At 40.7% G+C, this 16,365-nt stretch overlaps 1 protein-coding gene across 1 annotated transcript in view; it reads right to left on the reverse strand.

Annotated features, from left to right (window-relative positions):
* Positions 1 to 16,365, reverse strand: part of slc4a8 (solute carrier family 4 member 8) — a 35,565-nt gene that overhangs the window by 7,923 nt on the left and 11,277 nt on the right. The window contains exons 2-18 of the mRNA XM_047583529.1: positions 14,362 to 14,443; positions 11,160 to 11,312; positions 10,652 to 10,787; positions 7,720 to 7,880; positions 5,758 to 5,934; positions 5,293 to 5,381; positions 4,629 to 4,786; positions 4,392 to 4,479; positions 4,153 to 4,299; positions 3,925 to 4,025; positions 2,408 to 2,582; positions 2,154 to 2,287; positions 1,416 to 1,661; positions 1,073 to 1,178; positions 550 to 711; positions 328 to 441; positions 76 to 237 (exon numbers count right to left, since the gene is read on the reverse strand). Coding sequence (XP_047439485.1) covers positions 76 to 237; positions 328 to 441; positions 550 to 711; positions 1,073 to 1,178; positions 1,416 to 1,661; positions 2,154 to 2,287; positions 2,408 to 2,582; positions 3,925 to 4,025; positions 4,153 to 4,299; positions 4,392 to 4,479; positions 4,629 to 4,786; positions 5,293 to 5,381; positions 5,758 to 5,934; positions 7,720 to 7,880; positions 10,652 to 10,787; positions 11,160 to 11,312; positions 14,362 to 14,443 — 2,391 coding nt within the window. The remainder of the gene's footprint in view (positions 1 to 75; positions 238 to 327; positions 442 to 549; positions 712 to 1,072; positions 1,179 to 1,415; positions 1,662 to 2,153; positions 2,288 to 2,407; positions 2,583 to 3,924; positions 4,026 to 4,152; positions 4,300 to 4,391; positions 4,480 to 4,628; positions 4,787 to 5,292; positions 5,382 to 5,757; positions 5,935 to 7,719; positions 7,881 to 10,651; positions 10,788 to 11,159; positions 11,313 to 14,361; positions 14,444 to 16,365) is intronic.

The raw sequence follows: 16,365 nt of genomic DNA on the forward strand, positions 1-16,365 counted from the left end.
CTGCAAGACAGAGATCCGGTCAGATACAGGTTCAAAGAAAAATGTGATTTGTATCTTCTGTGTTTTTTATCTTGCCAAGAGCTTGTGCTCTTTGCGGTTGATGATGACAGCAGTTATCTGTTGGTCCATAAAGATGAGGATGGTGCAGAGAAGAGCAGGAATGGAGGCAGCCAAGACTGTCCACCATGGGTTCCGTCCTATTGGATTGATCAACCAACCACGATCATCTCGAGTAGGCTGGAGGAACAGTTAGCAGAGGTGTGAGGCCGCAATGCTAGTGGTTACCCTGTGCTAATTTACATTACAGAGTATTTATTTCTTCAATACCTGAAATTTGCTCGGCACCTTCAACTTCTGTGAGGGCACTCCAATGACAAAGTCAAGGAGGACCATAAAAACGATGGTAAGGAACACTGCAAAGTCACTGATCATTGACCGCACCTGGATAAAAGAGATAACTCAATTTGGTCAACAGTGAATACTTACTGCAGAGGCACTACCAAAAAAAAAAAAAAAAAAAAAAAAAAGTTTGTTAAAAACACTGATTACCTTGGTGGGGAAGTACCGACTGGTCTTGAATTGCTTGAGGAATGCCGACATAAAGAATGTCGAGAAGAAAAGGATGGTAGACCAGAAGAGAACATCAGGTGTGTAAGGGCCATGGTGTCCACATGCTGTGCCAACAAACTGGCCCTGCAGACTGATACACTCCTGTGGAGATTAACAGACATAATATCAACACAAAATTGCCTATAATGTGCCAGTAAACCATTTATATCCAATAAAAATAGACTGAAAGACTGTTTTCTGAATAATCTGACAGTCAGGAAGAGTCTACTAAGTGTACACGGATATTCACACCAAACAGTAAAAGGTTAATTGATTGACTGTCCTTGTCCATGTTTGCAAATGTCCTTAAGAGAGGTTAGCTGCTCAAGGGAAGGCGAGGGGGTTAGTTGAATGTTAACAAAACCAAACAAGCTTGAGCAAATATGGCGTGTGCTATCATGTGAAAGTTACACCAACATTATGCATCATTAGGAGCATTTGCGTTTCTACATGGTTGCGTTACCTTGACAGTCAGGTTGGACCAGGGTACTGCAGAGGCCTCAATGTTTTTCTCACTCCACAGTTCTAAAGTTTTATTGCTGGGATTATCAGGTTCTGCACATTTACAGCTGTGGAGAAATAGCACAAGAAAATCAGTGGATGTTCTTTTAATTATTAGTCAAGATAGGTCAACAGAAAGGGAACTGCATGCAATGATGTGATGCTGAGACAAGAAGAGAAAACATGGAAAGGGAATGAGAAATATATTAATATATTCTTTCAAAATCACTAAACTGATAAATCTATGTGTCAGAATTCGGGTAAAAGCTACATAAAAACTAGTCAAATGAACATGCGTCACTCACTATGCCAGCGTAAGTTTGTCTAGATCGCTGTGTGCATTGAAGGGATAGAGTTCTCCCAGGTGGAACAGTTTCTCCAAGGCCTCGTAGATGAAGATGATGCAGATGAGAGCGGCGAAGGCCTCCTCCGTGAAACGAGTGATGTAGCACACCAGAGAACTGGCGTCCGTGGCGACCAACACCAAGCACAGCAAGGCTGTCCACAGGCCTATGCACGTCCTCAGTGAAAGATAGGACAGATCATAGTCCCTGAAAAAATAGACGAAACTAATCTTAATAATGCACTGGTTCAATGTAGCGCTTTTCCATTGTTTCCGCTGTTGCAAGGTGAGTTAAGTGTCTTGCCCAAAAACACAACGGACAGGCAAGGGATAGGTCAGAATCAAACCGCCAATCTTTCAGTTATTGGACAGAGCTACTGCCACTCATCTTAGTGTGGCTGATGGCAAAAGTAACAATTAAATGCAATGTAATTTAATTATGTAATTGCTTATTATTACTTATTACTTATTCTGCATATACTTACAGGCAAACCCGGTTATTTTCTTTCTGTATTTCATTAGTATTATAAATAAAACTAAATAAGCAAAAAGTGTACAATATTTACATATTAATGAATGAATGAATGAATGAACGAACAAATGAAAATAAATGTTTTTATTTAATTTTATTTTGTTAGCTGCTGTGACCAAGCAATTTCCCTTTTGGATCAGTAAAGTCTGTCTAAGTCTAAGGGCTTACTTGCAGAATTTGAAGAGAATTTTCTCAAAAACCAGCACAGGACCTGTGCTTCCCAGAATGGTGAGAGGCTGACCAGCAAACAGAGAGTAGGCCACTCCAGTCATAGATGCACCGAGTAAGGACTCTATGGCACTCTGCAAAACGTGGTTGAAATCCAAAGGAAGGCAGTGTTTAGTAATGCAGCAGATGAGTAAAAGCAGTAGAGTACTGTATAGTGCATGAGTGTGTTTTTGAGAGTTTTTTTGTGCTCTTACAATCCGCCCTTCTGTCGCCTCCCCCAGCAGTCCTCCAAAGGTGATAACAGGAGACATGCAGGCACAGTAGAGGAAAAGGAAGGAGGCCACGCACTGGAGGCTCAGACCATCCTTAAAGTCACTCAGATAAAACGGAGCTTTTCTCTTGATGTCCAGTACGAGACCACCAAACAACCTGATGGCAACACAGGAAAGAATAGCTTTAGTTTAGACAACAGTCTGGTGTCATGTTGAATACAATGAATATGGAATATGATTTCCACTGTTGAAGGAGTAGCTCTGCAAATGAAGGAGGTTCTTGCTTTCTGGTGATTGCTGTATAAAATTAATAGGACAATGTATCCACATCCTGGTTGCAGATATGTTGCAGCTAACACAGACACAATGAGTGAGCAAGTGGTAGCAACATAGCTGTGGGGAAGATAATGAACAAGAGTCCTTTCTAATGTTCAATTCGATCTTTAAGAGGGAGAGAAAAGACAATTCCCACATTTTAATAGTTGACTAGGAAATGTATTATTAACCCTAACAAAAGCAAGATGAAAATCCCCCAACCTTATTATAGTTTTGTTAACTTCTAACCAAAGATCATAATGGTTTAACTATTTAGTGTGACATAGTTATAGTGTATATATATATATATATATATATATATACACACACTATATATGAGTAGCCTAGAAGAATATAATCTATTCTAACTAAAGTGAGCTGCATTTTAATAAGATATGATAAATAAAATGAAAATTGTGCATGTTTAAATAATGCGTTTAACTTTAGAAAATAAAATAAAGGCAGCTTGAATTTTCTGTTTCACACCTTGATTCAACAGCCTCAACCAAATTATTACAGATAATTAATCTCAACACTTACTAACAATTAAACACTCATCTGTTTCTCTCCTTTTGTTTTCTCTACTTGTATCAGTTCCTTTTCATGTGTAACTTGCCTCCAACCAAATCTGTCTGTACAGTAGACTTGAAATATTTACTGCCTAAAATGCAAAGATTTAATTTTCCTGAGTGGTTTTCGTATGTTTCCTCATCCACTAAACTATCACAGAAAGCTGTGCTGGTTAAACTCTAACAGCGCTTCATTTTAGATCTTAACCTTCTGTTTTGCCTGTAGGTCTGGGTTCATATGGCACAGCTTGTGGGTCCAGACCTGGACCCGTGACAAAGGTCACAGTCCAGTCGGTTAGTGACCTATGTCTAACTCGATTCTCATTAATGAAAGTCACTTTTGTCTTGTTGTCTCATGACGGCCTTGCAATCATGTATTTATTTATCAAAAATAAAGTGAATAATATTTTGGTTTGTTATTCCCTTAGGGTTGTCACTCTCCTTCATGGCAGCTGTCACACCTTCAGCCCCCCTAAAAATCCAACAACTGCATGGTGTTCCGTGTTATTTATGACTATAGATCCTGGGGAGTGATGGCTTGATTTTCGAAACTGACATCGATATCCACTATTAATTATAGCACAGCTCACTGCTCCATCTCTGCTTATTGCTTACTTTCCAGTTCTTTGCAGCTCTGGTCCATGGTGTTCAGCATGTAGCTCTTCCTCTACTTGACAGGCTGTGCCATTTGGGACTCCTGGCATCTTCCTTTTTTCCTGCAGACAAAACAGGAAAAGACAAAAAATGAACAATTAATCCACTGTTGTAACACACAACTGTGTGTTGTAATAGTTGTCTCCTTTTTTTTTTATTTTTCATTTTATTTCATTTGATGCTCTGTACCTGAGAGGGCACTGTCTTTGGGGGCTCGATGCGGATGGAGGGATCCCACTCTCCTGGTGGAAGGACAGTCACCTGGTCCAGGAACTCATCTATCCCCGCTAACAGGTCACTCCTGTCCTTTGCCTTGTAAGCTACATCATGAAAGATCTGGACCAGATGGCAAGAGGAGGGGTCAGTAAAGAAGATGCTGAGATTAATTTTGTTTTTCTGTGAAGGATTGATTTGAATTGAGTTTTTACCTCATCTGTCATGATGGTTGCCATGGAGCGTCCAATTTCATGGTATTGCTGAGCCTTTCCATCTGGGCCCAGGAGAATGAAGAGGAACCTGATGTTCACCAGCAGATAAATGATGGTTTGAAAATTAGATTTTTCAAATTTGTTTATTTAATGTTGGTGTATTTGCAGGGAATTGCAAATGCCTGTGAGTTGAGTCATATATTCAAATGATCATATAATCTAGCTATCAATGTCTACCTGGTTGGTATGGGGACCTCCGTGAGTCCAGTTAGAAGCACAGCAGGGGAAAGACGGACGAAGGCTACGATAGGCCTTTCCAGGAAGTCCAACTCTCCCACTAGGACATTGGAAGCTTCTGCGCCCTCTGGGATCTTTTTCATGAAGTGAAGGTCCACCTGTTAAAACGAGCAATTAATATCACTTGTGAATAAAAAAAAGAAAAGAAAAGAAAATGACAATGTAAACAGAAATCCATTTAATCTGATAGCTGCACATAATGCTCTCCCACTACAGGTGCAGCTTAATATCAGAGATATTAGATTTTATCACTAGTAGTTTCACACAGTGCATCCTTCTGGTTAGAGTTTGAAACTAAATGGAAACTTGTATCAATGTCCATAGTGGCTGTGCTTGGCAGTCCTGCAGTGCGGCTGTGAGAAAAGCTTCAAATGAATGTGGTTTCCCTGTTGTCTCTAAGAGAGCACTACGTGACCTAGTTATTGATGTTTACAGCAAAAAAACATTGATTGCTGACCTTAGCAGAGAGCTGCAGTACATACACACAAAAAGCTCATATGCTGCCTTTGTCAGATGTGTTTAACATAATCCTATTTGCAGCAATAATCCATATTCATGAGGAAAAAAAACAACAACACACTTGTTCCACAGTCTGCTTGTTTACCTTACTGAGGTCCACTTGACTGTTGTCCTGTCCAGCACTGTTCTTTGCTGGTTCGGTAGGTGGTGGAGGCTGAGGAGACGTGGCTGGCCCTGCAGGACGGTAAAGTGTGGGTGTGTATGTGCATGTGTGTGATTGAGAGAGAGTGAAAATGCTTAGCTGCCAATCCATCACACACAGGCAGTTTGGATTAAAATCATGTAGGCCTACTGTTCAGACAGGATGCTGTTACTTAATATTGTTACTTTCAGTTTTAATATTAAAATCTTATCTAATGTTTCATTAAAGCTGTCAAAGCTTAGAGAAATTCACTCAAAGTTTTCACAGACATTCTGTATCTACATGGCACCAAATCAAAGTCATAAAACTAAACACTAAATACTAAACCATGACCTGTGCTAAATACTTTTCTCAACATCTGTCAGGGTTCGGCTGTGTGTTTGTGTATGATGTCAGCGGAACACTCGCCTGTCAGGTGCGGCTCTGACTGTTTCCGCGTCCCCTCCGCGATGGAGCGTACAATGGGAATCAGGTTCTTCTTCTTCTCGTTTTGGTGGTGGTGTCTCTTCAGCAGAGCCTCTCGCACCCTCACTCTCACGCTGTCGTCCAGCTCATTTGACGCCTCCTGGTGGTCCAGCACCATGTCTGCAACACAAGGATGGAACTCATATTTGCACAATAGACATGTATTTTGACTACTTCACATGCGTCAATGGAACAGAGTTAAAAAGAAGGTACGTGTTGGACAAGTGGGATCAATATGTGTGCAACATATCTGGTCATGTGAGACTGTGGAAGAATCTACACTCTCCTGGTCTTGCTGACTTGCTGAGTCAGCACTGTACCGTTTCGCTCTTTCTTTTCCTCCCCCAGAAAGATGCATACATACATAGAAAGTGGAGACCAGCCCAAACATCCTCACTCCAGCGGTCTTAAACTTGAATTAATCATTATAAAGGTAGCCATACGTTCATACATATAGTGTATAATATAGGCATGATATAGGCATAACATTATGACCACCATCCTAATATTGTGTAATGTCTCCCTTGTGCCTCCAAAACAGTTGTAACTCATCAGAGAATGGACATGAGTCTTCTGAGGGTGTCCTGTGGTGTCTGCTAGATCCAAAAGTTTCCCTGTAGAACACTGAATTATCACAAGATGGTGAATATTATTCACTCCTGTTTTAATGTTGTGGCAGGTCTGTGTAGACACCCACACATACACTTACAAACACTGAAACATTTGTTTTCATTCTGATCACACTTCTAGGCCAGTGCTATTGGGTGTATCTCAAAGTCAGTATAATCATCTATGTAAATAAGGACAGTGACGAGGGAACAGCACAAAGGAGCCTGCAATTAAACCCAAACAGCGTAAAAAACTGTAGCTGCCACTCACAAAGACTTGGGTCAAGTTTCTTCTAATTACAGACTGTAGCATCATTTCTGTCTCGTCAGTAGCATCATTTGACAGTAAAACATCAGTTAACACATGACACACAACAATGATGCGCATTTGATCAATCAATCTTTCTGTTGGGTGTAAGTAGCCTCCTGCACTGCTTTGGTATTCTAATTAACTGCTACTGCTTTCAGTGCTTTTGTTAAGCCACAACCTAAAAAGAATCTGTATGTTTAACTTTCATTATCCTAACCTTTGAAAAGATATGGGTTTCTACCTTTTCAAAAATAAACACATAAATAGAAAGGAGATACATGGGGAAGAGAGGGAGAGAAGAGGAAGAGAGAGAGGGAGAGAAGAGGAATGACTGCAGGCAACAAGGTTGTTCAGGCTGTAAACCTGCCATGGTCTGACCATGAAGGAAGACAGAGCTTTGGATGATTTGCATGCATGTGCGTAGGATGGATGGAGAGGAACATGGATGCCAGTATGCAAATAATCCTGACCATTTTTGTAATGATTGACACTGTCAGGGAGCAAGGAGTGCTGTACAATTGTTTGCTAGATGTATATGTGCATTACTATATAACATCAAAAACTGTATCCATTCTCTCAGTCTTATACCCAGTTGTGCGCCTGCTTGAAAAAATGTCAGGTGCAGTTGTGGCCGACACAAGCTCAGCTACTATATTCTAGTAAAACATAAAAGAGACGACTACAATGTCTGTTCAGTGTCAACCACAGTCTTCTTTTACAGTACAGGAAACAGTTACTACTGTTTGCCTGGTTATATGTCACATACATTATGGGATTTAGAGGTTGAGTGTTTCGGTGTCCAGCACTGACTGCCTGTTTCTTGTCTAGGAAGGATTAAATGATTTGATATTGAGGGGAGGTATAGAAAATGCTTTATAGCAGTGCCGCCACAGCTTTATAATGAAATGGTTCATCTAGGGCTTGCCTTTTTCCTTGCTATAAACTGATTCCGAGATATTAATACATATCCGTTGGAAAAATCCTCACCTGCAATCTCTTCGATGGAGTCAGCATGCATGTCAAGCAACACGCTTCCATTGATAATGCAACTACGGAGCTCGAACAGGCTGTGAAGGGAAAGGGTGGCAACATACGGCTTGCTCCACCTCTCCCCACCGTCCTCCACGTCCTCTTCAAACTTCAGCCACCTACCGGGTAAAGACAGACAAGAAATCAAGGACTGGTTCGTTAAGAATCTAGACTCAAGTCGGAGTAAATGGGAAATATTTTTATTATTATTTTTGTGAGCGGCGCAGAGGTGTGGTGGTTAGTACTGATGCCTCACAGTCTCGGTTCAAAGGTACTGCAGTTTCCTCCCACTGTCCGAAGACATGCTTGTTAGCCTGAGTGGTGACTCTAAATTGACCCTAGGTGTGAGTGTGAGTGTGAACGGTTGTTTGTCTCTGTGTTAGCCCTGTGATGGACTGATGACCTGTCCATGGCGTACCCCGCCTCTCACCCGATGACAGCTGGGATAGGCTCCAGCACTAGAGGACAATGGTAATAGAAGATGAGAATGAGGTTATTTTTGACTCTTGTCCTGTTTATCTTTAACACAAAGGCTGCTAATCAGATTTCTGGTAACTGAATGAAAGTCTCTTGAATTATTAAGAAGGCATTAGATGACTTAGTGCAGAGATAGACACTCTAAAACAAAAAAGTAGGTGAGGGCTGAGGGTGTCCTGTGGTGTCTGTCTCCAGAATGTTGTTAGTGGGGGTCTTTGGATCCTATAGGTTGAGGGGAGGAGCCTCTGTGGATCATCCCACAGATACTTGATCAGTTTACGATCTAGTGAATTTGGAGGGCAGTTCAACACCTTGTGCTGTTCTTCATGCTTGTTTTTTTTTTTTTGAGTTGTTCCTAAACCTTCTTTGTGTGTGTGTCTGTGTCAGGTTGCGTCCTGCTGGGGATGGCTGCTGCCATCAAGGAGTGTCATTACTATGGGGTGGGGGTGTCTGGTCTGGTCTAGGTGGGTGCTACATGTCTAAGTAACATCCACATGAATGCCATTTTCAAAAGTTATTTGTTATATGTTATTCACTTCTCAGGTCAGTGGTTTTAATGTTGTGGCTGGTCTGTGTATAACTGGATATCAAGTTTGATACGAATTTGATTATTGAGTAATTCAAATAATTAATTAATTTTAATTTTGTGAAAATTGCTGTTTCAAAATGACAGGTAAGGAGATCATAAGGTATCATCAAAACATCATACCGTCACACTGGCAATGAATAAGTGCGTGAACGTGCGCGAGAACTTAATTTTGCTGCTCCATGAGAAAACACATGCAAATAGACAAACTTAGCAAATGCTGCCTCCACCAATTTGACAACACATACATAGCACTAGGAAAGAAAACACAGGAATGTGTTGCAAAAAAGGACAAATCTACTGTGATGTCCATTCTTGTATAAAGGTTTGAAAAACATGAGGACATATGCCTTAACTGGATATTCCTAAAGGTGACTTGTGTAATGGCTTTAAAGTTGAAAATGTACATTTTGTAAAAAGTACATTTTCAACTTTTCATGTACATTTTACTGTAGGTGGAATGCACTTTCATGGCTCTTTTATCTTAAGCGCTTTTCAGATTTTCTCTCATTTGCTCACTGATGACAGCAAGCTGCCACTGGTTGATTATAGGAACATATTTATGGATTCAGTGTCTTGCCTGAATTGTTTGATATGTGGAGAGAAACAGTTGGGCATCAAACCATAGACGGATGGTGGAACAGCTCCTCTAAAGTGAAGCCAAAGCAAAACAGAACAGAGCTCTCCTTGGAGCTCTATTTGCTTTTGTTGTTGTTTTAATTAAAATAATAATAATAAATAAATTAATTAAAAAACTTGTGTGATGTTGCTGGTACCCATCTTTGTGCATGAAAAGTTGAAACTGAAAGTACATAATGTCCAAGTCCAACCTTATTTTTCTCAACATTTGTGTAAAAATCTTGGTAGATCTCTTCAATGCCTATCCGTAAATATCTGGCACCAGCGTTTTTTTATTTTATTTTTTATTATCTATCATATCATGGTTTGTGTGGAGAATTGACAGCTGCATCAGAGGGAGTGCTACGCCGTCATCAGCATCAACCACTCACTAGGGGAGCAGATTTCAGATGGTAATCTCACCCAGGGTGCCATTAAAGCTAGAACCACCACTGGCTCCACCCTCTCCATGTTAGTGGATGGTACTTGGATGATGGATGGTACAAACTGAAATGCTACAACACACGTCAAATACATTTTTTTTGGAGGATGATTTCTGTCATTTTAGGTAGTTAATATAATGTTGATGCATGTGCAAGTGTCAATTGTTTGGATAAGTTTCATTTTAGTTACTTGACGCTATAGATACGGGATGTGCCATAATGGCGACTTATCAGTTGCAATGCCAACTGTTCCATAAAGGATCTTGTGAGATCATGAGAGTTGTAGTAAAAAAATAAAAATATAAAATAAGTAAAGTGTATTATCGATAACACAACTCTGTGTGGCTCCACTCTTGGACCGTACTGCGAAGACTCGGGCTTCAAACTCACAAAGTGGTGTTGCCCATATCCAGGGAAAATAGTGTTAGTCAAACGCTGGATTGCTTGATTCATTTTATTTCTACAGACAGCAAACTAGAAAGAGAAAGATGTTTTCTGATCCATACTTTAATGTTAATTCTTTTATGATGTGGTATACAACTCCCAGGAAGCAAAGTCAAGGATTAGCATGTGAAACTGAGATTTCTCTTTTGAACAGCATGAATGAGATCCCTGCAGGATTTTGTGTAATTCATCCATTTTGAGCTTTTCACCTGAGCTTTAACTGCAGCTATCACTCGTACACTACCCTCTTCAGAGCAGTACAGATGTAGAGCTGCCCGACTGTCAAGCACTGCTGCCAAAAGCTCCCAGAGGAGATCCTGACCTGGCAGTTTCTTTCCACTCAGCGTCCTTCCCTTCCTTCACACAGATCTCATCCAGCTCAGTGAACAACTCGTGGGCCACATGTTCTGCATCTTCCTCAGTGCCCAAGATGAACTGGACCCTTTGGGATGGAGTATCTGTCGGAGTGAGAGGACATGAGGGAGGAAGGAGAGATGAACTGTCTTCTCAAAAGACTTCACACAGCACTCCCTACTTCCTTGTCATTACATGCCTGTTAAATGGCTCCAGGGTCCACACACACTTTCACACAAATCTATACACATAGGCACATGCTGGCTAGTTCCTGTTCTTTGTTAGCTAATTAGTGGGCTTGTCAATTTTAGCCTGGAGTGCTGTGCATGCGTGTGCTTATGTTTAGTGGCTGCAGTATGGATTTCAGTTAGGGGGAGGTGTCTGTGCGGGTATGCATGCAAGCTTTCGCATCACTCTCTGACACTGCATTCCAAAGGTAAATCACAAAGTTTTGTGCGTTTGCGTATGAGTGCTACCATGACTCGCGATGGTTGTCTCATTTCCCTCGCTTTGTTGTGTCGCAATGCTTCCTGCCCTTCTGTCTCTTTTGCGATGGCGGGAGCCATGGGCCTTGTGGTGGCGATGGCTCTGCCTGGGCATCCGCACTCCCACAAATAGAGTCCTGTGGCCTGAAAAAAGAAACAAAAGAAATTATTTTACTTTACTTTGCTTTTATACATGTTTTAAGGTGTCATTATTGTAAAATAAAAATGCAACATGTCTATATGTTTATGTCCAGTAGTATGTTATCATCTAAAGCACCAACATCATTTATTTCATTGCTGCTGTTGTACTTAGCCCATACCTAATGTTAGTTGCCCTGTGCACTGCTATGGCTGACAACAATAACAACTGTACATTGCAAAGCATGTCCTAAGATGTGTTAAGGACCTCTCTTATGACAAGCAGTCAACAAGGTATTTTCTTAACATTTGTAATGCATTTTATTTAGTTACAGTTGTTTATAGTTATTTCATGTGCAGTTATTATTGCAAACCAGTGTACCCTAAAGGTTGCAGTATAGGTCATAAGATCCACTCCCTCCATGTTAGTGGATGGGACTTATCTGGTTAAGTTTTTGTAAATAAATAAATAAATAACTACAGTGTATAATTCAACATTTCCTTGTAACTGGTTGTAAAGAGGTAGAACAGAGTACAGTATAAATTAAACCAAAACAAGAGTGAGTCTGGAGGAAGTTTCGGCTCCGCATGGCTCCACTCTCAGACCGTACTGCGCAGACTCTGGTTCCAATTGTGCAAGATGGTGCCACGCTATCCCCAGAAATCAGTTCAACCATTACAAAGAAATGGGGACACACTGTCCACATTTACACACTCTATGGCCAAAACCGGCCTGCTAGAGGGCCCAATCCGGCCCGCAGGATGAATTTTCAAAGAGCACATGTTGAAGACATTAACTGGAGTTTTTTCTAAATCCAGTATTCTATGTGCTATTAGTAGTCGCACTGTTTTAGTAGAAGTTGCAGACATAACACTACACTGAGCCCAGAAATAAACAGTAGAAGTTGCACTTTATCTTCTTGAGAAATTTCAAGCAGTTCATAAATTGTTTCGTAAAAGTATAGTTCATTAAATGTAAACATTTTCGTACTTGTACTTCTTTGCACTAAAACAAAGAGGAAAAGTGGTTGTCATATTTGTTATACTGTATATAGAGACATCATTCTATTATGTTAATGTTCAGGCCTGCTTGAGATCAAATTGAGGTGTATGTGGCCTATGAACTAAACTGAGGTGAATAGCCAGAGGTTCATTCATGCTCTGGCTGTCACTTGATTACGTCTACACAATGGAGCATTAAAAAAATCTGAAAATATCTTATGATCATACATGAGCTAGAGTTTGGTGAATCTTAGAAGGATACAAGGGTGAATATTATGAATAATCATATAATAAGGTTTTATTCCTTTTAATACACATCAGTTACATGTTTGGAAGAGATGTTTTGAAGAGACTGATCGATAAAGCTTTGAGAAGTCAAAATATCAAGAATGTGAATATAAATCACATTGTCATGATCGCTTCATGAGAAGAAGTAAAAAATATTTTATTACAACTTCATGGGAAAAAGTGGGAAAAGATCCTAGTCGACCACTTTAGCACATTCTAGTTCCTGTCATAATTTCTAAGACTGATTAATTATTGAAAGATGATTTGGTGAAAGTTGCAAAAAAAAACTGAAGGACTCTTGAATGATCTATATTTTGTTGTTTTTCACCGGACAATGACAAGTGTGTAGGTCTCCCTTGTGCCTCAAAAACAGTTGTGACTCATCAGAGAATGGACATGGGTCTTCTGAGGGTGAGGGCGAATGCTGTTAGTGGGGGGCCTTTGGGACCTATGGATCGAGGAGAGGGGCACATGGATCATGTGAGAGCCCATGTTGCCTGGTTTGAATCCATGCGTTTGTGGCTGAACTAAAGTGGTTTGGGTCACCTGGCATCCTCTGAGAAACTACTGGTGCATACACATTTTACACATTGTGTGACAACCTGTGGTGCAACTGTATACTATAGGAAATTAACAATATAGTGATATATAATAACAAAATATTGATGACATAACTCAGGTCTCAGGTGTGGCCACATGTGTAACCTTCAATTTTCTGTCTACACCAAGCGTGTCAGAGACAAACCGTGCCTTCCTCACAAATCTGAATGTAATTGTTTGGAGAACTGGTTTATGTTTCTTTGGTGAACAAAGTGTGAAAAGATACAGTAGACAGATACACCAGTCATACCTAAGAGCCACACTGGCAATAGGGTTTCAACAATTTATTGCTAAATTTTTCAATTCAATTCAATTTTATTATTATATAACGCCAATAACAATACAAACAGTCTCAAGACGCTTTACAAAAACCGGCCTGAAACCTCCAGAGCAGCCTGAGGGCGACGGTGGCAAGGAAAACTCCCTTTTAACAGGAAGGAACCTTGAGCAGAACCCAGCTCATATGGAGGGACCCATCTGCCAAAGGTCAGCCCGGTAGAAACAGAGAAGATAGAGAGAAAAGAAAAGAGAGAGAAAAGAAAAGAATGGAGGAGAAACAAGATAAACAAACTTCTGTCATAGATAAATATATCGAGCTGAAGGAAACACGTAGAATATAATAATGCAACATATGCTGATGATTGATCTTGATGATGATGTGAAAGTTTGAGAGTATAACAGAAATCATGGGCAGGTTGGTGAATTGTTCATCCAGGTAGGAGTGGACAACTGGAGGAGGCCATGAAGAGAAGGAGCAGATGTAGTTTATGGAGCTCCACAGGTCTGATACACAGCACTCCAGACCATGAAGACTGGGCTGGTTGATGAGGCCACGACAGCAGATGTAGCTTAGAACTCCACAGGTCAGATATTCAGCACTCCAGACCAGAGACCCTCACAAGAAGATGGAGGGGGAGGGGAGTGGACTAAAAAGCACTTGACCTGTGTCATGAGTGGTTACAACAAGATAACAAAGAGCATACAAAGCACCTCATACTGTATATTTAAGTAGCATGTTATGTCTTAAAGGTACAGTATGTGTTGGACATGCCTTAATTGATTTTTGAGAACTTGTGTCAGATGCTGATTCTGCTTGACCCAACAGGTCTTGGTGATACTTGAGGAAACAAAAACGTCTTGCATTAATATGATATACATTACTCACCTTCTAATTCCTCCTTCTCATAGTGGATGTTCAGTACTGAGCTGGTTCCTCCCTGGTCTACCACCACCTCCTCATCAGGCCTCTGATGGATGTACACAGACACACAATGACATGCATAAGTATAATATAATGTTTCTAATAATAAAGACTTGAAAACGGTTGAAAGAAACCCCCTAACTGGCCAAAACAGTCTATTTTACAGTCTATTCTACAGACAGTCTATTTTTAGCACAGTCTGGTATGGTCAGATACTGAAGGACAGGCGTGCACAGACACATGCACGCATGCCAGAGGTAAACAGAGTAGTTGGAGAATGTGCTAGGCTCTACTATGCAGGGGAAATCAAATCAAATTAACAGAGTGCTATATCCATCAGTGGTTCTGCTGTTGGCATGCTGCTGCAGGATGTTGTTGGTGTTTATTCAGAAACAATGCTTTGCTCATGTGCAGTGGTGGCTGTTTTGCTGTGGTTCTGCATCTGTCCTATGATAATGAGGGCAGAGTGCTGCAAGAAGCTCTACAGAGTCTCTGGAGTAGCTGTGATGCTGCTGCATTGTCTCAGTGTACAGGATTTCTCTGCACAAGAGCACACTAACAGTAAATGTTTAGTCTGTAATCTTTGTTAAACAGAGTGAGCTTTTACCACTTCAACGAGTATCAATCAGGTCATTTCTTCCTTTCTATATGTGAATATGTGAGCATGTCACATTAAAGTGGGCTAGAGAGGCCCCCAATAAAATCAATTGCTAAAATCTATAAATGAATGCCAGGAGGATGCACAACTCCATAAATCCCCAAGAGCGTAATACAATGGTTTCTGACTAACCTCTGACTGCAGACACACACAACCATTCGCACTCACCCTCACACCTAGGGTCAATTTAGAGTCACCAATCAGCCTAATGAGCATGTGTTTGGAGGTGGGAGGAAGCCAGAGTACCCGGAGAAAACCCCCAAACTCGAACCTGGACCTTCTAACTGGGAAACATCAGCACTAACCACCGAGCCAAAATACACAACTGATATAGAGCATTAGACACCTTGAAAAATATGATTTTGAAATTAAATATGTATGATGACAAGTGAGTAGATAAATACACAGATCAGGCATAACATTATGAGCATCTTCCTAATATTGTGTAGGTCTCACTTGTGTCTCCAAAACAGATGTGAATCATCAGGGATTGGGCGTGAGCCTTCTGATGATGACCTGTGGTCTGTGGTAGAATGTTGTTAGTGGGGGCCTTTGGGTCCTATGAGTTGAGGGGAAGGATCCATGGATCATCCATCTTCGCAGTTTGGGATCTAGTGACTTTGGAGGCCAAGTCAACACCTTGTGCTGTTTTTCATGTGTTTTGAGTTGTTCCTTAGGTGTTTTTCTGCTGGGGATGGCTGCTGCCATCGAGGGATGTAATTGCTATGAGATGGGGGTGGTCTAGGTGGGTGGTACATGTCTAAAGAACATCCACATGAATGCCAGCAAAGGTAATTGTTTTGGTAAGCTAGTTTCTTAATAACTTATTTAGTTTATCATGATGAAGACACCACAAACCTTTATTCATTAACGTAAAATTGAAACAGTACCACTGTGAGTGGCATTCAGCTCAGCAACTGTGCATGTGAAATATACGTGCATTTCTTGGGTGTTCATAAATAGATGGATGTGGGAATTATGACAATAAATCTCATTCAATAAATCTCCCTTTCAGGGTGAAAGCTGAGAGGCAAACACAGAAGATCTACAGCCTCTGACAAGCACTTTTTACCGTAATTGGCCAGTCCAATATCCAGCAAGCGAATGTGTGAATGCTGCTCACACTGCAACTTGGGCTGCTGCATGGCAAAAATAAATGCAATTTGTTTTGCTGAGGCACAGGGTAAAGAAAAAAGAGAGGGTTGGTAATGTTTGAAAATGTCCTGGTCTGTCAGAGCAGTATGTGAGAGAGTCCTCATTTATTGTGGTCACAGACATTATACAGTCATGATAAATCGTAAGAAGACACA

This window comes from Mugil cephalus, chromosome 4 (genome assembly GCF_022458985.1).
Source record: "Mugil cephalus isolate CIBA_MC_2020 chromosome 4, CIBA_Mcephalus_1.1, whole genome shotgun sequence".
Lineage (NCBI taxonomy): Eukaryota > Metazoa > Chordata > Actinopteri > Mugiliformes > Mugilidae > Mugil > Mugil cephalus.